General features: G+C 43.3%; 1 protein-coding gene across 3 annotated transcripts in view; it reads left to right on the forward strand.

Annotated features, from left to right (window-relative positions):
• Positions 1–15,757, forward strand: part of ano11 (anoctamin 11) — a 99,296-nt gene that overhangs the window by 70,364 nt on the left and 13,175 nt on the right. For all 3 annotated transcript variants that reach the window (XM_051931305.1, XM_051931304.1, XM_051931306.1), the window contains 5 exons: positions 24–78; positions 2,300–2,397; positions 9,760–9,896; positions 13,751–13,956; positions 14,541–14,683. In XM_051931305.1, coding sequence (XP_051787265.1) covers positions 24–78; positions 2,300–2,397; positions 9,760–9,896; positions 13,751–13,956; positions 14,541–14,683 — 639 coding nt within the window. The remainder of the gene's footprint in view (positions 1–23; positions 79–2,299; positions 2,398–9,759; positions 9,897–13,750; positions 13,957–14,540; positions 14,684–15,757) is intronic.

A 15,757-nucleotide genomic window follows, 5' to 3' on the forward strand; every position in this document is an offset into this window, starting at 1 on the left:
GATTCTTCCTTTGTCCTCCACAGGTTTGTTGGCTATCCAGGTCATTATGGAACGTTGTTAGGAATGAGGAACGAGGACGTAAGTGCACTGCAGTTTATGTTCATTTGCTTCTGTGTCTACTTTTCTTACTGGTATGACGTGTGATACTGAGACTTATAGGAAAAGACCAAGTATTTTAGTAAAATAGAATTTTTTGACTACAACTTGTGTAACAAAGTCTATAATAATATCATGTACTGTAAGTATGGTGAGAGAGACTTGTCATCCATGGATGGTAAACAGCAGAACCCAACTTTTGAACTTTTCCATAGGTCTTATACATTATACTGGTGGGCAGTGACTTTGTGGTATTCAGATTGGATGCTGAAACACTCCTCTGAGAGTAATATAATAAAGAATGACCCTCCTTATCGGCACAGTGGGGTGGGGATTTGGCTGGTGATGATCAGTTTGACATTTAGGCTGGCCAGTGAGCTATGCAGATGCTGCCATCCTCGCTAGTGTAAGTGCACTTACTTTGTCTTCTGTTATTTTTGGCCACACCATTTGACAGGAACGAACTGGTGTTGTGACCGCAGCCCTTTCTTTTGTAAGCCACTGTGTGTCTGTTGCTACATTAGTCTTATTCCAAAGCAGTAGTGCAATGCCAGGGAATGGAAATAAAAACAGGACATCTGATGATGACATGGAGTTTGGCAGCCACAATTTGGGCTTATTGTGATTTCCAACCTTTGCTTTGAATTTTTAAATTTACAAGTGTGGTCTTCTGTGTTTGATCCTGTTCTGAACTTCTCTTTGTGACCTTGCTACCAGTGTTTGGGTTCTGCTTGTATTCGTGCCCTTTATGGATAATGTTGTTAGACCTTATTTCAGATTTCTGACCCATCTCTTGCATTACAGGTTTGCTTATTAAAACTGCTACATTAATCCTCTTCTTTGTTATGTGTTTGTTGGCTTGTCCTGATCTGTGTTGGCAGTTGGACTTTATGGGAGATTGCACCATTTTGCAGACCAGTGGCTTCACTTTTTATGGAAGAAATAGCTATGCTACCAGTCTAAGGCAGCTCAAAATCAAAGTAGTCAATGTAGACCTTAGCGCTAACATTTGCAGTGAACCATCAAATGGAATGTATTTTGTAAGGAATGTAGTAATAAAATACATTGCACTTTTCATTCCAAAAGATGGCACATCACAAACATTTGTAGTAATAAAATTCATTACTACAAATGCTTGTGATGTGCCATCTGTTGGAATGACAGAGACATAACATCTGGACGGACACAGAGGTACACAGACGCTTCTCCTTTTATTAAAGTGGATATTGGCTGTGAGTGACTGTACTGAACAGACTTCCGCATCATGAGGTCATCTGGGCAGCTTGCACCTGACATCAGATAGCCGTTGAGTGTTTGCCCCCAAAGCTCTGTCATCTGTACCATATTTTGCTTGACTTTCAGCATGTTTCCCTGTAAATACTCTCATGTCGACTTGTACAATGTTACCAGACAGTACTGACTCTAGGGATCCTCTAACTTTGGTTCAATGGTGATTGCAGTCCCCATGCAGCAGTTCTGTCCTATAGATTTGGTTCTTCTACAGGTCATCTGCTTTGAACTCTGCCATTGTCCATTGTTATTCTTATATTCCTTAGTCTTTCACTGTGCTATATTCTTATGGATTGTGGCATCCATAGCCACCATTGATGGTGCTTCTTTGTGGAACTGTTGGTTAGTACATCTTGTTAAAGCCCAGTTGTATAGCTTGTCAGCTTATCGGCCTTGTAATTTCTCACCATGCAGGACTGCACATCTACCCTTTGCTGAGCTGCTTCTCACAATGTTAGCTTGTACACCTGTAGCTTCTCACTGGTCTCATTCGCACACTTTAGACATGCAGCTTCTTTCTGGTTACTGCTATTCCTGGGTCCATCGTTCTGCTTTGTTAGATCACTGATGTCATTCCTCCTAATCTTCTGGATACTTGTAGTATCTCATCAAGAAACTCTTCCTCAGACTCCTGAGTGATGAATGTGTGGATTCTCATTGGTCAGTACTGTCTTCAAGTGCCCTCTTCAATGGACTTCTCATTGATTGTTAAATTCCCTTACATTACTATTCTATGAATGTGCACATCCTTTCTGATCAGCGCTGTTCCTGTGGTCCTTTGTTAGCAGTACTGTACCCTCAAGGTCTTCCTCTTTATCCTTGTAGATTCTTCTTGTCTCGTAGCGTTTGTCAGAGTACAGTACTTCATTACTATCTTCTGATCAAGTGTACTTACTCAGATTTGGTTTTGCAGTGTGGTCCTGGAGGCTGTCTTATTGAACTGGCCGAGCAGCTTTTTATCATCATGGTTGGCAAACAGATCATCAACAACATTCAAGAGTTTGTCATTCCGTAAGTGATTCTTTAAGTCGCTTCTTCTTTCTAAGATGGTTTATCACTGTCCTGTGCAGGCGTTATTATAGCATAGGAATGTCACAGAACCTCACCAGGCTTACAGAAGACTGCAGCCCTGTTTTTAAGCTTAATTACTTTAGCTTTACATAAATGTTTTTTGCTGGTTATGGGAGGCCTGAATTGGATTAAGCTGTTTCAAAAATGGTTGGATGGGCTGATAGGTTTGGGAGATAATGAACATGCTGTGCAAGCAAATACTGTTCGGTCTTGACCCCAGAAAGTACTATAATGTGATTCATTTTTAAGTTAAAAATGAGGAAATGATGTAAAAGTTATTTTTCAAAAATGGAACCCCTTTCTTTTTATTTTGTTTGCTATACCTTCAATAATTTTATGGTGTCCATCAAAAAAGGATTGCTCTTCCACATAATCTTTGCTATCTGACAACAAAAGAATTGTGAATTATGTTCACTGTAACCCATTACAGTAATCCCTCACTACTTCACGGTTCACTTTTCACGGATTCACGACTTTGCGGGTTTTTAAATACAAGTGATTGCCCGCCTATCGCGGAAGTTATGTTCCAGACCCATCAGCAACAGGAGAAAATCTGCGATATAGAAAGACCATATAAATAAACATTTTTATAGTTTAAGCCTTAAAATACCCATCCCACATGCTTTAAACACATGTAAACTTATAAAACACACTTTGTTAACACATATGATATGTGGATGTCGGGCTAAGGATATGAGTAACATCTCACTATTATAAAACATTTTAACTTCACGCAAGACAAGACAGTGAGACAGGAAAATACAAGGCTTTAAAATTATTGACACGCAGAGCGACAAGCAGCACAAAGCCAGCACAAAGTCCACTTCTCCTTAGCGTTCATTCAGCTCCCCACCCCCTTGACAAAGCGAAGTGGCAGGAGCGTACTGCGCTTCCGGGGAGGGGGGGTTTGAGCGAATGTGCGTTCAGCCCTCACACACCCACACACACACACACACTCCTCCTTCCGAACGCGCAGAGCGACAAGCAGGCATTTTGGCAGAAGCAGCACAAAGTCCATTTCTGCTCAGCGTGAGTTCAGCTGCCACCCTTCACAAAGCGAGTGCAGACACATTGACGTCTGATCGCTGCGTGCAGTGTGCAGTGTTGGTCTGCGGTGTTTAAGAATGTAGAACGTGTTTAAGAGCATAGGAAGTGTTTATAAGAGTGTGGGAAAGGTTAACAAGAGAGTGAGAAAGGTTTATAAGAGTGTGGGAAGGGTTTATAAAGCCTTAAAATATGTATAAATAATAAAATAAATATAGGTCGCTACTTCGCGGATTTTCACCTATCACGGGGGGCTCTGGAACGTAACCCCCGCGATAGGTGAGGGATCACTGTAACTGCATCTGTCACCTCATGTTGGCTGCTGTTCCCTTCTGGTGCATTCTGCAGCTTAGGAGCTCGCTGCTGTAGCAAGCGGGTAAAGAAATCCCAGCAAAGCCCCCACTACTTATAGCATAATCTTGGACCTTTTAATGCTTCAGTGTAACTGTGCTATAAATCTAAGGTGGCACCATCAAGAGGGCGCCTAGGGCATAACAACAAAAACTTAGCAGACCGAAAGTCCACCCGGGGGACATCTTTGGACTGCATTCTACCAGCTCATTTACCGTCTCAAGAGCCTCGACTCGATTAGTGTGCATGGCCTCCCCTAGGGTACGTTTCCATCATGCTGTGAGTCATGCACGCTTTCTCCATTGCACATAAGTTGCTGTAAGAGGCTCTTATTTAATTATTTAATTTGCTGCTCAAAAAGAAGACTAGGAAAGACAAGCAGCACCTCGAGGCTGTGTGCAAAAAAGCTTGACCAAGGTGCAATACTGACTGTGAAGGAAAATAATCACCAAGAGAAACAAGCTCCATTACTGTTTACAGTCGAAACTCCACTGCTTTGGAACGGGACAGCTGGGATATTGTAGTCCTGTTGAAGCAAATCTCTGGGCCATGCACTTGATAGCGTACAGATCTGCTCAAGTAGTAACAACATCAATGAAGACAACGGACCCTGATTGGCAAAAACCACAATTCACTCTGGAGCTCATCAGGGAGCAATGTCCTTGTCTATCAGAGCTTTGCTTTAAATGGGATTTGATTTTGAAGTATTCCAGGCATACAAAAATGGAACAGTTCAATAAATCTCTTTAACTGCTGGGAAACGCTGACTAGACGTTTTCCTAGAATTTTACAACTTTCAGACTTTTTGTATATTTTTATATATGAGCTCATGAATTCATGTTCATAAGGTATTATTATGCTCTTGAATAGAAATTCTGTATTTTAAATACATCCTCTAAAATGGTCAGTCAGTCAGTCATTTTCCAACTCACTATATCCTAACACAGGGTCACGGGGGTCTGCTGGAGCCAATCCCAGCCAACACAGGGCGCAAGGCAGGAACAAATCCCTGGGCAGGGCGCCAATCCACCGCAGGGCACACACACCCACACACCAAGCACACACTAGGGACAATTTAGGATCGCCAATGCACCTAACCTGCATGTCTTTGGACTGTGGGAGGAAACCAGAACACCCGGAGGAGACCCACACAGACACGGGGAGAACATGCAAACTCAACGCAGGGAGGACCCGGGAAGCGAACCCAGGTCTCCTAACTGTGAGGCAGCAGTGCTACTACTCCGCCACCGTGCTGCCCTCTAAAATGGATATGGACCATAAAAATGTTTTATTTCTCTCATATATCATGTCCATCACTTACTTACTACTAGCGATAAGTAAATCCACCCTGAATTTACTTTGTCTCAAGTTTGATGAAATTGTGGAAAATTTGGGGAACTTCACTGACTCAGTGAAATGCATTGATGTTAATAGGGAAGGAGAAACTGAACTAGTTCTGAGTGGATAACAATGGTGCAATGTTCTTTTAAGGGTCCCCGATAGCTAGAGCAATGTCAGCCACAAATGCTGGACCTGACCTATGAGGAAGCAATGCCAACCACTGTGCCATGGTGCCTCCCTGAGATAAAATTAACAGAGTTAAATATCAGAACAGAAAAATGTCAAGCAGACCGTGGCAAATAGAAAGCATGAATTCACCAAGTCTGTGCTGGGCCATCCTCCGGTGTAGCGGCTGTTTGGTCTCTCCAATGTATAGTTCAGGACACTCTTCGCTGCATTGAACACCATATACTACATTGCTCTTCTTCTGTTTCGGTATCCAGTCTTTGGGGTGGACGGGTCTCCGTCTCAGTGTGTTGTGGGTTTGAAGTAGACAGGTATGTGGTGTTTTCCAAAAATCCTTTTTAACTTTTTGGACACACCAGCCATGTATAGAATAACCAGGTTCTTCCGTTGGTCCTGGGACTCCGACTGTACTGTTGTCCTTTTTCTGGAACAGGATCCTGCCTTGTTAAAGGCCCACTTGAGATATCCACAGGTCTTAAGGGCTGTCTTCAGATGCCTGTTTTCCTTCTTCTTAGCTTCTGTGGAAGTGGGGATGTTCTCTGCTCTGTGGTGTAGAGTCCTGATAACTCCTAGTTTGTGTTGTAGTGGGTGATGTGAGTCAAACAAAAGATACTGGTCAGTGTGGGTGGGTTTGCTGTAGATTTCTATTTCTAGCTTTTCCTTGGTTTCAATGATGACTGCACAATCCAGGAAAGCCAGCTGGTTATCTTTGGAGTCTTCCCTAGTGAATTGTATGTTGGTGTCCACTGAGTTAATGTGGTCTGTAAAGGCCTGTACCTCCCGGATCTTCAAACCCACTAACACACTGAGACAGAGACTCGTCCACCCCAAAGACTGGATATCGAAACAGAAGAAGAGCAATGTAATATATCCTGTTCAATGCAATGAAGAGTGCTCTGAACTGTACATTGGAGAGACCAAATAGCCGCTATACAGGAGGATGGCCCAGCACAGAAGGAGTAACACCTCAGGGCTGGAATCAGTTGTGTACTTCCATTTGAAGGACAAAGGACACTCATTTGAGGACATTAACATCCAAATATTGGATAGAGAAGACAAGTGGTTTGAGAGAGGGGTGAGGGAAGCTTTGCATGTGCAAATCAACAACCCCTCACTCAGCAGAGGTGGAGGCCTTAGGCATAACCTGTCTTCAATTTATCATGCTGCCCTTTCATCCACCCCCAGGAAAATCTGGCCCAATTCACACCTCCACCAGGTGGACCACTCCTAACGACCCACTCTAGGGGGGTAGGAGGGGCTGTTAAAAGGTGTGACATCTACCCACACCTCCCCCTTCCTTTGTTTTACTCAACGAGCCTAATCAGGGCAGGTGTGAAGTGAAACTAACCTGGAGGATAAACTTGTGGTCTCTAACAACATTCCTCAGACTGAAGAAGCAGCTTGGATGAACAGTGAAATGTATCTACTGTACCTAACAAGAAAGAAGTCCAGTTACCATGACTCAACTACCATATAATTTCACCTGGATGACTGAGAATCTTCACAGACATCAAATATGATCTGCCATTTTCCAAGCCATTGAACTCATTGTGCTGCTGCCACATGATTAATTAGATAGATAGATAGATGTGTAAGGCACTATATGATAGATAGATAGATAGATAGATAGATATGAGAGGCACTGTATGCCAGAATATTCAGGGCAAGGTCACAAAGCCTATCCTTGCAATCACTAAATGTAAAGCAGGAACCACACCTGGCCAGGGTGCCACTCACACAGACACACACACAGACATACCAGGCGATAATTTAACAACATTAATTCACCTAACATGAAGCCTTTGAAGAAAACTAGAGATCTTGCAGGAAACCCACTGGACGTGGGGAGAACATGCAGACTCCGTGCAGTGAGGATGCAAACCCCAATCTCTTTATTGCGAGGCTGCAGTGATACTACTGTGCCACTGTGCTGCCCACAGATAAATATTTAAAGCACTATATAGTATGTCAATGAACATATGGGTATGTAAGACATGATAGATAGATAGATAGATAGATAGATAGATAGATAGATAGATAGATAGATAGATAGATAGATAGATAGAACTTTATTTTTCCCCAGAGGGAAATTAGGTTTTTTACAGAAGATCATTAAATAAATAAATGCATAAATAAGTTATACAGTCCTGATCAAAAGTTTAAGACCACTTGAAAAATGGCAAAAAATCATATTTTGCATGGTTGGATCTTAACAAGGTTCCAAGTAGAGCTTCAACATGCAACAAGAAGAAATGGGAGTGAGACAAAACATTTGTTGAGCATGCAATTTAATGAAAACAACGATTAAACTGAAACAGGCTGTTTTACAGCTGATCAAAATTTTAGGACCACATGCCTTTAAAAGGCCAAATCTGTGCAAAGATGTGGATTCATTGTCATTTTCTGTCAGGTAGTCACACGTTCTGATGGCAAAGGCAAAAAAAACTCTCCCTTTTTGAACGTGGTCAGGTTGTTGAACTGCATAAGCAGGGTCTCTCACAGCGCGCCAAGTCAAGTGGAAGACCCAAAAAAATTTCACCAGCACTGAGCTGGAGGATCCAATTGGCTGTCCGTCAAGACACTGGACGATCCTCGACCCAAATTAAGGCTATTACTGGTGCTGACTGCAGTCCCATAACCATCAGACGGCATCTGAGACTGAAGGGCTTCAAAAACAAAAAACGTCTTCAAAGACCTCGTCTCCTTGAATGCCACAGAACTGCTCGTTTGCACTTTGCAAGAGAGCACCAAACATGGGACATTCAAAGGTGGAAGAAAGTTTTATTCTCTGATGAGAAAAAATTTAACCTTGATGGTCCTGATGGTTTCCAACGTTACTGGCATGACAAGCAGATCCCACCTGAGATGTTTTCTACGCGCCACAGTGGAGGGGGCGCCATAATGGTCTGGGGTGCTTTTTCCTTCAGTGGAACAATGGAGCTTCAGGAAGTGCAGGGGCGTCAAATGGCCGCTGGCTATGTCCAGATGTTGCAGAGAGCATTCCTCATGACTGAGGGCCCTCGTCTGTGTGGTAACGACTGGGTTTTTCAACAGGACAACGCTACAGTACACAATGCCCGCAGGACAAGGGACTTCTTCCAGGAGAATAACATCACTCTTTTGGCCCATCCTGCTTTTTCAAGTGGTCTTAAACTTTTGATCAGGACTGTATACATGATGCACATATGCTTAGGTCTGAAATGTGTCGTTTTGAACTTTCTGTGAGTGGTTCTTACCACTTGGAGAAATGTTCCCACTCACCTCATGGAAACGCTTGCATCAAGCATGCCGCAACGAATTTTTGAAGTGATCAACAATAACGGTGGAGCTACTCAGTACTGAGTTCATGTTTGGAAGTTTGATTTCTGTTTTGGGGGGGTTTACAGGTTTTTTTGTAGGTGTGGTCTTAAACTTTTGATCAGCTGTAAAACAGCCTGTTTCAGTTTAATCGTTGTTTTCATTAAATTGCATGCTCAACAAATGTTTTGTCTCACTCCCATTTCTTCTTGTTGCATGTTGAAGCTCTACTTGGAACCTTGTTAAGATCCAACCATGCAAAATATGATTTTTTGCCATTTTTCAAGTGGTCTTAAACTTTTGATCAGGACTGTATAAATAAATTTATAAATTAATGTACACACACACTTTGGTGTGAATAAAGAAGAAAATTAAAAGCATATAAAACTTCTTGGCTGTCACAGTGACAGTGAGGTGTTATGCTGACGTATTGCTGTTGGTATAAAGGAGCCCCCATAGTGTTTCCTGGCACACTTCAGCTGAATTCATTGGCCGAAAGTCCTCAGTGTTGGGGTGTCAGACAGATGATATGCAGTGTTGTTCATAACGGCACTCAGTTTTGTTTTAATTCTCTCCTTTGCTACATCCTCCAGGAGCTCCAGAGTGTGTCCCATAACTGAGCTTGCCCTTTTAATTTGCTTGTTAATTCGGTGGTCTTGTCTTGCAGTGATGTTACCAGTCCACCCCACCCCAGTGTAGAAAATCACACTGGCCAACACAGAGTTGTAAATGATGTGAAGGATGTAACTTCCCACATTAAAGGAACACAGTCTCCTAAGGAAAAAAGAGCCTGCTCTGCCCTTTCTTCTACTGTATAGTTCCTCTGTGTTCTGACACCAGTCCATCCTGTCATTAATGTGGACCCCCAAGTACTTGTAGGAGTGGACCACCTCTACATCCACTCCTTAAGCAGATGGACATCACCATAAACACCTTCTGCCTATCAATCTGGGCAGATGCTTTTGTGGCCTTTGTGGTGCTCAATGGCTGTGTGAAAGATAGGCATTTTCCTTGAAGGGATATGTTTTTTGATTTGGGTGTCGTAGGCCTGTCGCTCACCTCACATCCTTATTCTCATTTCAGAAAAATGAAGGCCTGGAAGCAGAAGCGCAAGATTGCAAAAGTGCGAGGCACTCAGATTTCACAGGAGTCCAAGCGTTGGGAAGAAGACTATGAACTCATTGAGTGTGAGGGACTCTTCGAGGAATACCTGGAGATGGGTGAGATTTAAATTGCCTCTAGAGTGTTTTGACCAAGAGCTTAGATTTTAAATCATTGGGCATTAGTTCAGTGTCCTTCTTTTACTCACCCCAAGAAAATCATGTAAGCTGCCTATGTTCGTTTTGTTACAAATATTTGGAAACTGCTGTGATATATCACATATACTTGAGCTGTTCAAGAGGGTAAAACATGTAGTAACTAAATGTGACCAGCAGGTGGCTCTTAGAGTTCACAATGCACTTGTTTGTTGACCAGTCTAATTGAACTTTAATTTGATAATATCAGCTCAAAAGAAAGCCTGCAAACAATAACCGAATGCCATTTTTAAAAGTCTAATACCCCAGTGATTTCCCCCATAGGTGCTAAAAAGAGAGACACAAAACACAATAATAACACTTCTTAAAATACATACATATAAACCAGTATTCAAATTTCAAATATTAAACACAATCATATCATTAAATAACAAAATATTCAAAGTGCAGACTTTCACATAATGAAATCCAGTGCGCTGGAATCAAGTGTTTAAATCATTAATTTCCCTTGAAAAGTTTGCCTATAATAATAACAGCAATAAAAGTGGTGTCAATAAATAAATCTATCAATAAAGGAGCTTTTTATGTTATTTATAGTGTGTGTGTATAAAACTAAAAATGAGGGAAGGTTTACCTGGATAGGGAGTCTTGCCAACGTTGATTCTTCAACAACAGAAAATAATTATTGGTTGAAGCTGGCCATCTGTTCATGTGTAAAACCCAGCCATCGCTCCAACGTACTTTAGTCTCACTGTCCTAATGGCATAGTGTTATATGAGCAACGTTTTTAATTCATGCACAGCCTCGGTTTATCAGCCGTCAGCCAATTCACTCCTTCCTCTGACCGTAGTATTCTTGATGATATTCAACCACAATCTGAGCGATTTCTCCCACCTTAGATGCAGGAAGACTTCTTTCACTGGAGCCCCACATTGCAATATTTATGAGAGTACCGTGATTTCTTGACGACTTACCCTATCTTGTGCAAGGTCATACTTTGCCAATTAATTCATTTTTATCCCAGCAGCAGGTTCATAAACCACATTTCATTATATGAAGCATTTCCTGAGTAAACATTACAATTTTCAACCCATTTAATCAAATTCAAGGTCTTAGTTGTTAGGCTTGAGGCAGGAAACAGCCAGTCCAGGGTCAGAGTGCCAGTCCATCACAGGGCCCACTCATGCACATAGTCACACTGACACAGGGGCCATTTGGAATTGCTAAAGAACCCCACTGGCACAATATTGGGAATATGGGAGGAAAGCCCATGCAGACTCAGGGAGAACACGCAAATTCCAGGCAGACAATGATGAAGTGCAGGATCCTGAACTGACAGCACTCCCCACTGCCTTCCTCAATAAAGACTTTATGATAACATGCAACACACGCAATGGACACTAACCAGACAGGAGACGAAGTGGACAAACCAGCCACAGCATTAAAACCACTGACAGATGACGTGAGTTACATTGATTACAATGGCACCTGTCAAGCGGTGGGATATCTTAGGCAGCAACTGAACAGTCAGGTCTTGAAGGTGATGTGTTGCAAGCAGGAAATATGGGCAAGCGTAAGGATCTGAGCGACTTTGACAAGGGCCAAATAGTGATGGCTATATGACTGGGTCAGGGCATCTCTAAAATGGCAGGTCTTGTGGTCCAAGGAAGGGAAACTGGTAAACTGGCGACAGGGTCATGGGTGCCCAAGGCTCATTGATGCATGTGGGGAATTAGAGCTAGTCTTTCTTGTCCAACTCCACAGAATAGCTACTGTAAGCACAAATTCTGCAAAACGTAATGTTGGCCATGAGAGGAAGGTGTCATAGCACACAGTGAATTGCAGCCTGCTGTGTATGGGGTCACATAGTCAGAGACCAGAGAGAGTGCTCATATCGAAAGGGCCTACAACAAGCACATGAGCATCAGAACTGGACCGTGGAGCAATGAAAGTACAGTAGGTGGTCTGCTCTGATGTATCACATTTTCTTTTAGAACGTGTGGACAAGCTAGGTGCATCTGTTTCATTTACCTAAGGAGAGATGGATTCAGGATGCACCATGGGAAGAAGTTAAGCCGGAAAAAAGCAGCGTGATACTCTAAGTAGTGTGCTTCTGGGAAACATTGGACGTGGCATTCATGAGAATGTTACTTTGACATGTACTACCTACCTAAAGATTGTTGCAGACCATATCCCTTCATAGTAATGGTATTCCCTGTTACAGTACAAAAATTGTTCATGAATGGTTTGAGTAACATGACAAAGAGTTCAAAATGTTGACTTGGCCTCCAGTTTCCCCACATCTCAATGCAATCAAGCATCTGTGGGATGTCCTGGAAAAAGAAGTCCGATCCATGGAGGCCCCACCTCACGACGTACAGGACTTAAAGGATCTGCAGCTAACGTCTTGATGCCAGATATCACCACCTTCAGAGGTTTTGTGGAGCCCATGCTTCAACTTGTCAGGGCTGTTTAGATGGGACCTACACAATATTAGACAGGTGGTTTTAATGTTATGGATGATCGGTGTATATGGATAAAACAAGAAATGTCTTCCCCTTAGTTGTCAATATCATCAATTAAATGGGAAATATTCCATAGCAATTACATGTGCTAGTAAAGTGACTTGTAATGGATTATGCTGTTATTCAAAACTAGCCAACCCGCGGCGTAGCATACGCCGCATAATCACGCCGGGTCACGTAACTATTTAGCAGGCGGGAGTCTTGTTAGTTTTTGGAATTAACCAGACAAATTGCTCCACCAACTAAGAACGGCCATGCACCACCACCCACAGAGTCGAGAAAGAGCAATCCTCTCCATGTCCGGGCCGGGTGAGGTTTCCCGTGTTGAGTCAAATTAAGCGAAAGGCTCCACACCTGGTGGTGCCCTTCCGTCAATTCCTTTAAGTTTCAGCTTTGCAACCATACTACCCCCCCCGGAACCCAAAGATTTTGGTTACCTGGTTGGCTGCCAGGAACGATCGCCAGTTGGCATCGTTTATGGTCGGAACTACAACGGTATGTGACCGTCTTTGAACCTCCGACTTTTGTTCTTGATTAATGAAAACATTCTTGGCAAATGCTTTCGCTCTCGCTCGATTTGTTGGTGGGTGTGGCTCTGTCGTGCGTGTGCCATGGTCGGCTGCTTAGTGAATTGTTGGTGGGCGGGGCTCTGTGAGTTGGCGGGCGTGGCTTTGTTTTGCATGCGTCTTGCTTGTTAGTGAATTCTTAGAGTTGCTGGGCGTGGCTCTTTGCTGAGGAGTGCGTGCTACAACGTTAAAGCTTACTAATCACTCTATGTACACTGGCAAGCTCTACAAATGCCAGTGTTGATGTGCCATGCATTTCCTGGTCCTGGCACTGCCCCAAAATGTTTAATACACCATGCCACTAGATAAGGCCATTTCGGAAAGTGCAGGTACTGATTAGGGTGCAGCATTAGGCAGCATAGCTCACAAATGAGGCCACAAGTGCTACCTCTCCATTCTCACCACTGCACTGCAGTTATACACCTTCATGTCATGGTGGCATAGTGTTCACCAAAGTAAGATGATATATGCAATAAAGAAGTAGAGAAAGTAGCTAGGAAGGTTTCTCTGAATATTCAACTTGACCTTATTGTTCCAATGGAGTTATTGCACTACATTACAGCTGACCACGAAGGTGCGTTTCAGGATCGTGAATAGACACAGTACAAGTGTTCTGTTGATGCAATGATGTTTTAAGACAGTCCTTGAGGTTTGTATCCTCTCTAAGTAGGTATCATGGGTAGTGGAGCCTCTTTATCCATTTATCACCTTTGCTTTCTCCTTGCAGTTCTTCAGTTTGGGTTCATCACTATTTTTGTGGCTGCTTTCCCACTGGCTCCACTCTTCGCTCTGCTCAATAACTGGGTGGAGATCCGTTTGGATGCTCAGAAGTTTGTCTGTGAATATCGCCGCCCAGTGGCCGAACGCACTCAGGATATTGGGGTCTGGTTCAACATCCTGGAAGCTCTGTCTCACCTTTCTGTCATCATTAATGTAAGTAATCTGCAACAATGACCTGACCCGTCAGTAGACTGGCCTAAATGATCATTTAAAAATCTGCTAAATAAAGTAAAATAACAATAAATGTACTTGTGTGCAAGTTGTGAGTGTATGTGTCCAGCAATAGTCTTGTATTCTGTCAAGTGGTTTTTCAGACTCCCTGTCACCCTGTATTGTCTGACCATGGCTAAGGACTGTGAAATTGAGTATTAATCCATTCTACATTCTACAGTTTAATTCAATAATAGTTTAGTGGAGTTGGAGGAGAGGACAGCTCTGTGCTGAATCTGCTCAGAACTGGTAAGATGCTTTTTATGTAGAGTAACCGAGTCAAGTCAGTGGAAGAAAGGAAATACAAAGCATAGCCATTGATGTAGATGTCATCAAGGTTGGATGATGGTTTTCCTTCGCTCAATATTTCATATTGAAATAATCATGAAAGGTATGCAGAATAACTTGGTCTTGAATAGGCAGCACCTTTTGTTTCAGAGCTGATGTGGCTTCATCTTAAGGCTCTCACCCCTGAAGCACCTCACTCTCTCATTTGTTTCCCTTCTCTTCTTCTTTTTTTTTTCCAGGCTTTCCTGATCGCTTTTACCTCAGACTTTCTGCCACGTCTTCTCTATCAGTACAAGCATGACAGCAACCTACATGGCTATGTGAACTTCTCTTTGGCATACGCCCCATCAGGTTCCATGGACAGCAACAGCAGCCAGTGCCGGTAATGGGAGAAAATACTCAGCTGGAAACTGCACATAGCCTTGTGTGACTTGGTGTAAAAGGGTGAAAGTGAGGGTGTGAGGGTTGGGGGATATGAAAAGACCCAAAGCTACTGAGGTTTCTGGCTCTTAGAGCAGACTTCACCTTTGAATGTTTAGCTAATTTCTCTTCCCAATACTAACATGAATCCATCAACATACTGTTGCCACCCGGAGGGCGCTCCACCACCCAACCCCGACACAGACAGATGCAGACACAAGTCTTGCCACATAACACGGCTTTATTACCGTGGGGAAATACTTTTGTCTCGCTTCCCACAACACAGTGCAAGAACCACTATCACAATGCAAGAGAGTCCTTCTTCCTTTCTTCTCTCTTTGTTGTTCTGCCTCCAGTCCTCCTGGCAAGCTGTGTCTCCCTTCCTCCTGACTCTGGCTCACCGAGTAGTGTCTGCTGGCCCCTTATATAAGGCACCCGGAAGTGCTCCAGATGTTTGATGACCTACTTCTGGGCCACACTTTTGGGTGTAGTGAAAGAACTGCCCATGAGGGCTCAGCAGTTGCTGCAGCACCCCCTGGCAGTGCCCACGGACCCCAACAGGGCTGTACCAAACTCCAACTCCCATGGAGCCCTGCCCCAGCCCCAGGGGGGCTGCAAGCTAGTGCTCCAGGAGGAGGTAATGCTTTCTGCCCTGGTCCTCCCAGCGTGGAGGGGCCACGGCTGCCCGCCACACTGTTAAATATGGCCCAGTATGTTAAACAATGAATTAAACAAAGTAACTTTGTGAGAATTTTGTTTTGAGCATGGTGAGTGCACTGCTGTTTTTCCTTACACAGTTACACATTAATGAAAGTCGGCTCCTAGCACACATGTTGTTGCAGCTGAAACTCATTTCATTTTCTTGTGTCTGCCCGCTGGCAATACTGTAGTGCCTGGGCACACCTTACTCTGTCTCAGTCCTGTCCTGTCCACTCCTCACTTTGCTGCTCCAGTGTGTAAGTGAGCCTGTAGCTGAATGCAATGGTGTCTTCCATGTCCGTTTGTCGAGTCTGATGCCAAATGCTTTCTAAAATTG

The sequence above is a fragment of the Erpetoichthys calabaricus genome, chromosome 8 (genome assembly GCF_900747795.2).
Source record: "Erpetoichthys calabaricus chromosome 8, fErpCal1.3, whole genome shotgun sequence".
Classification (NCBI taxonomy): Eukaryota; Metazoa; Chordata; class Cladistia; order Polypteriformes; family Polypteridae; genus Erpetoichthys; species Erpetoichthys calabaricus.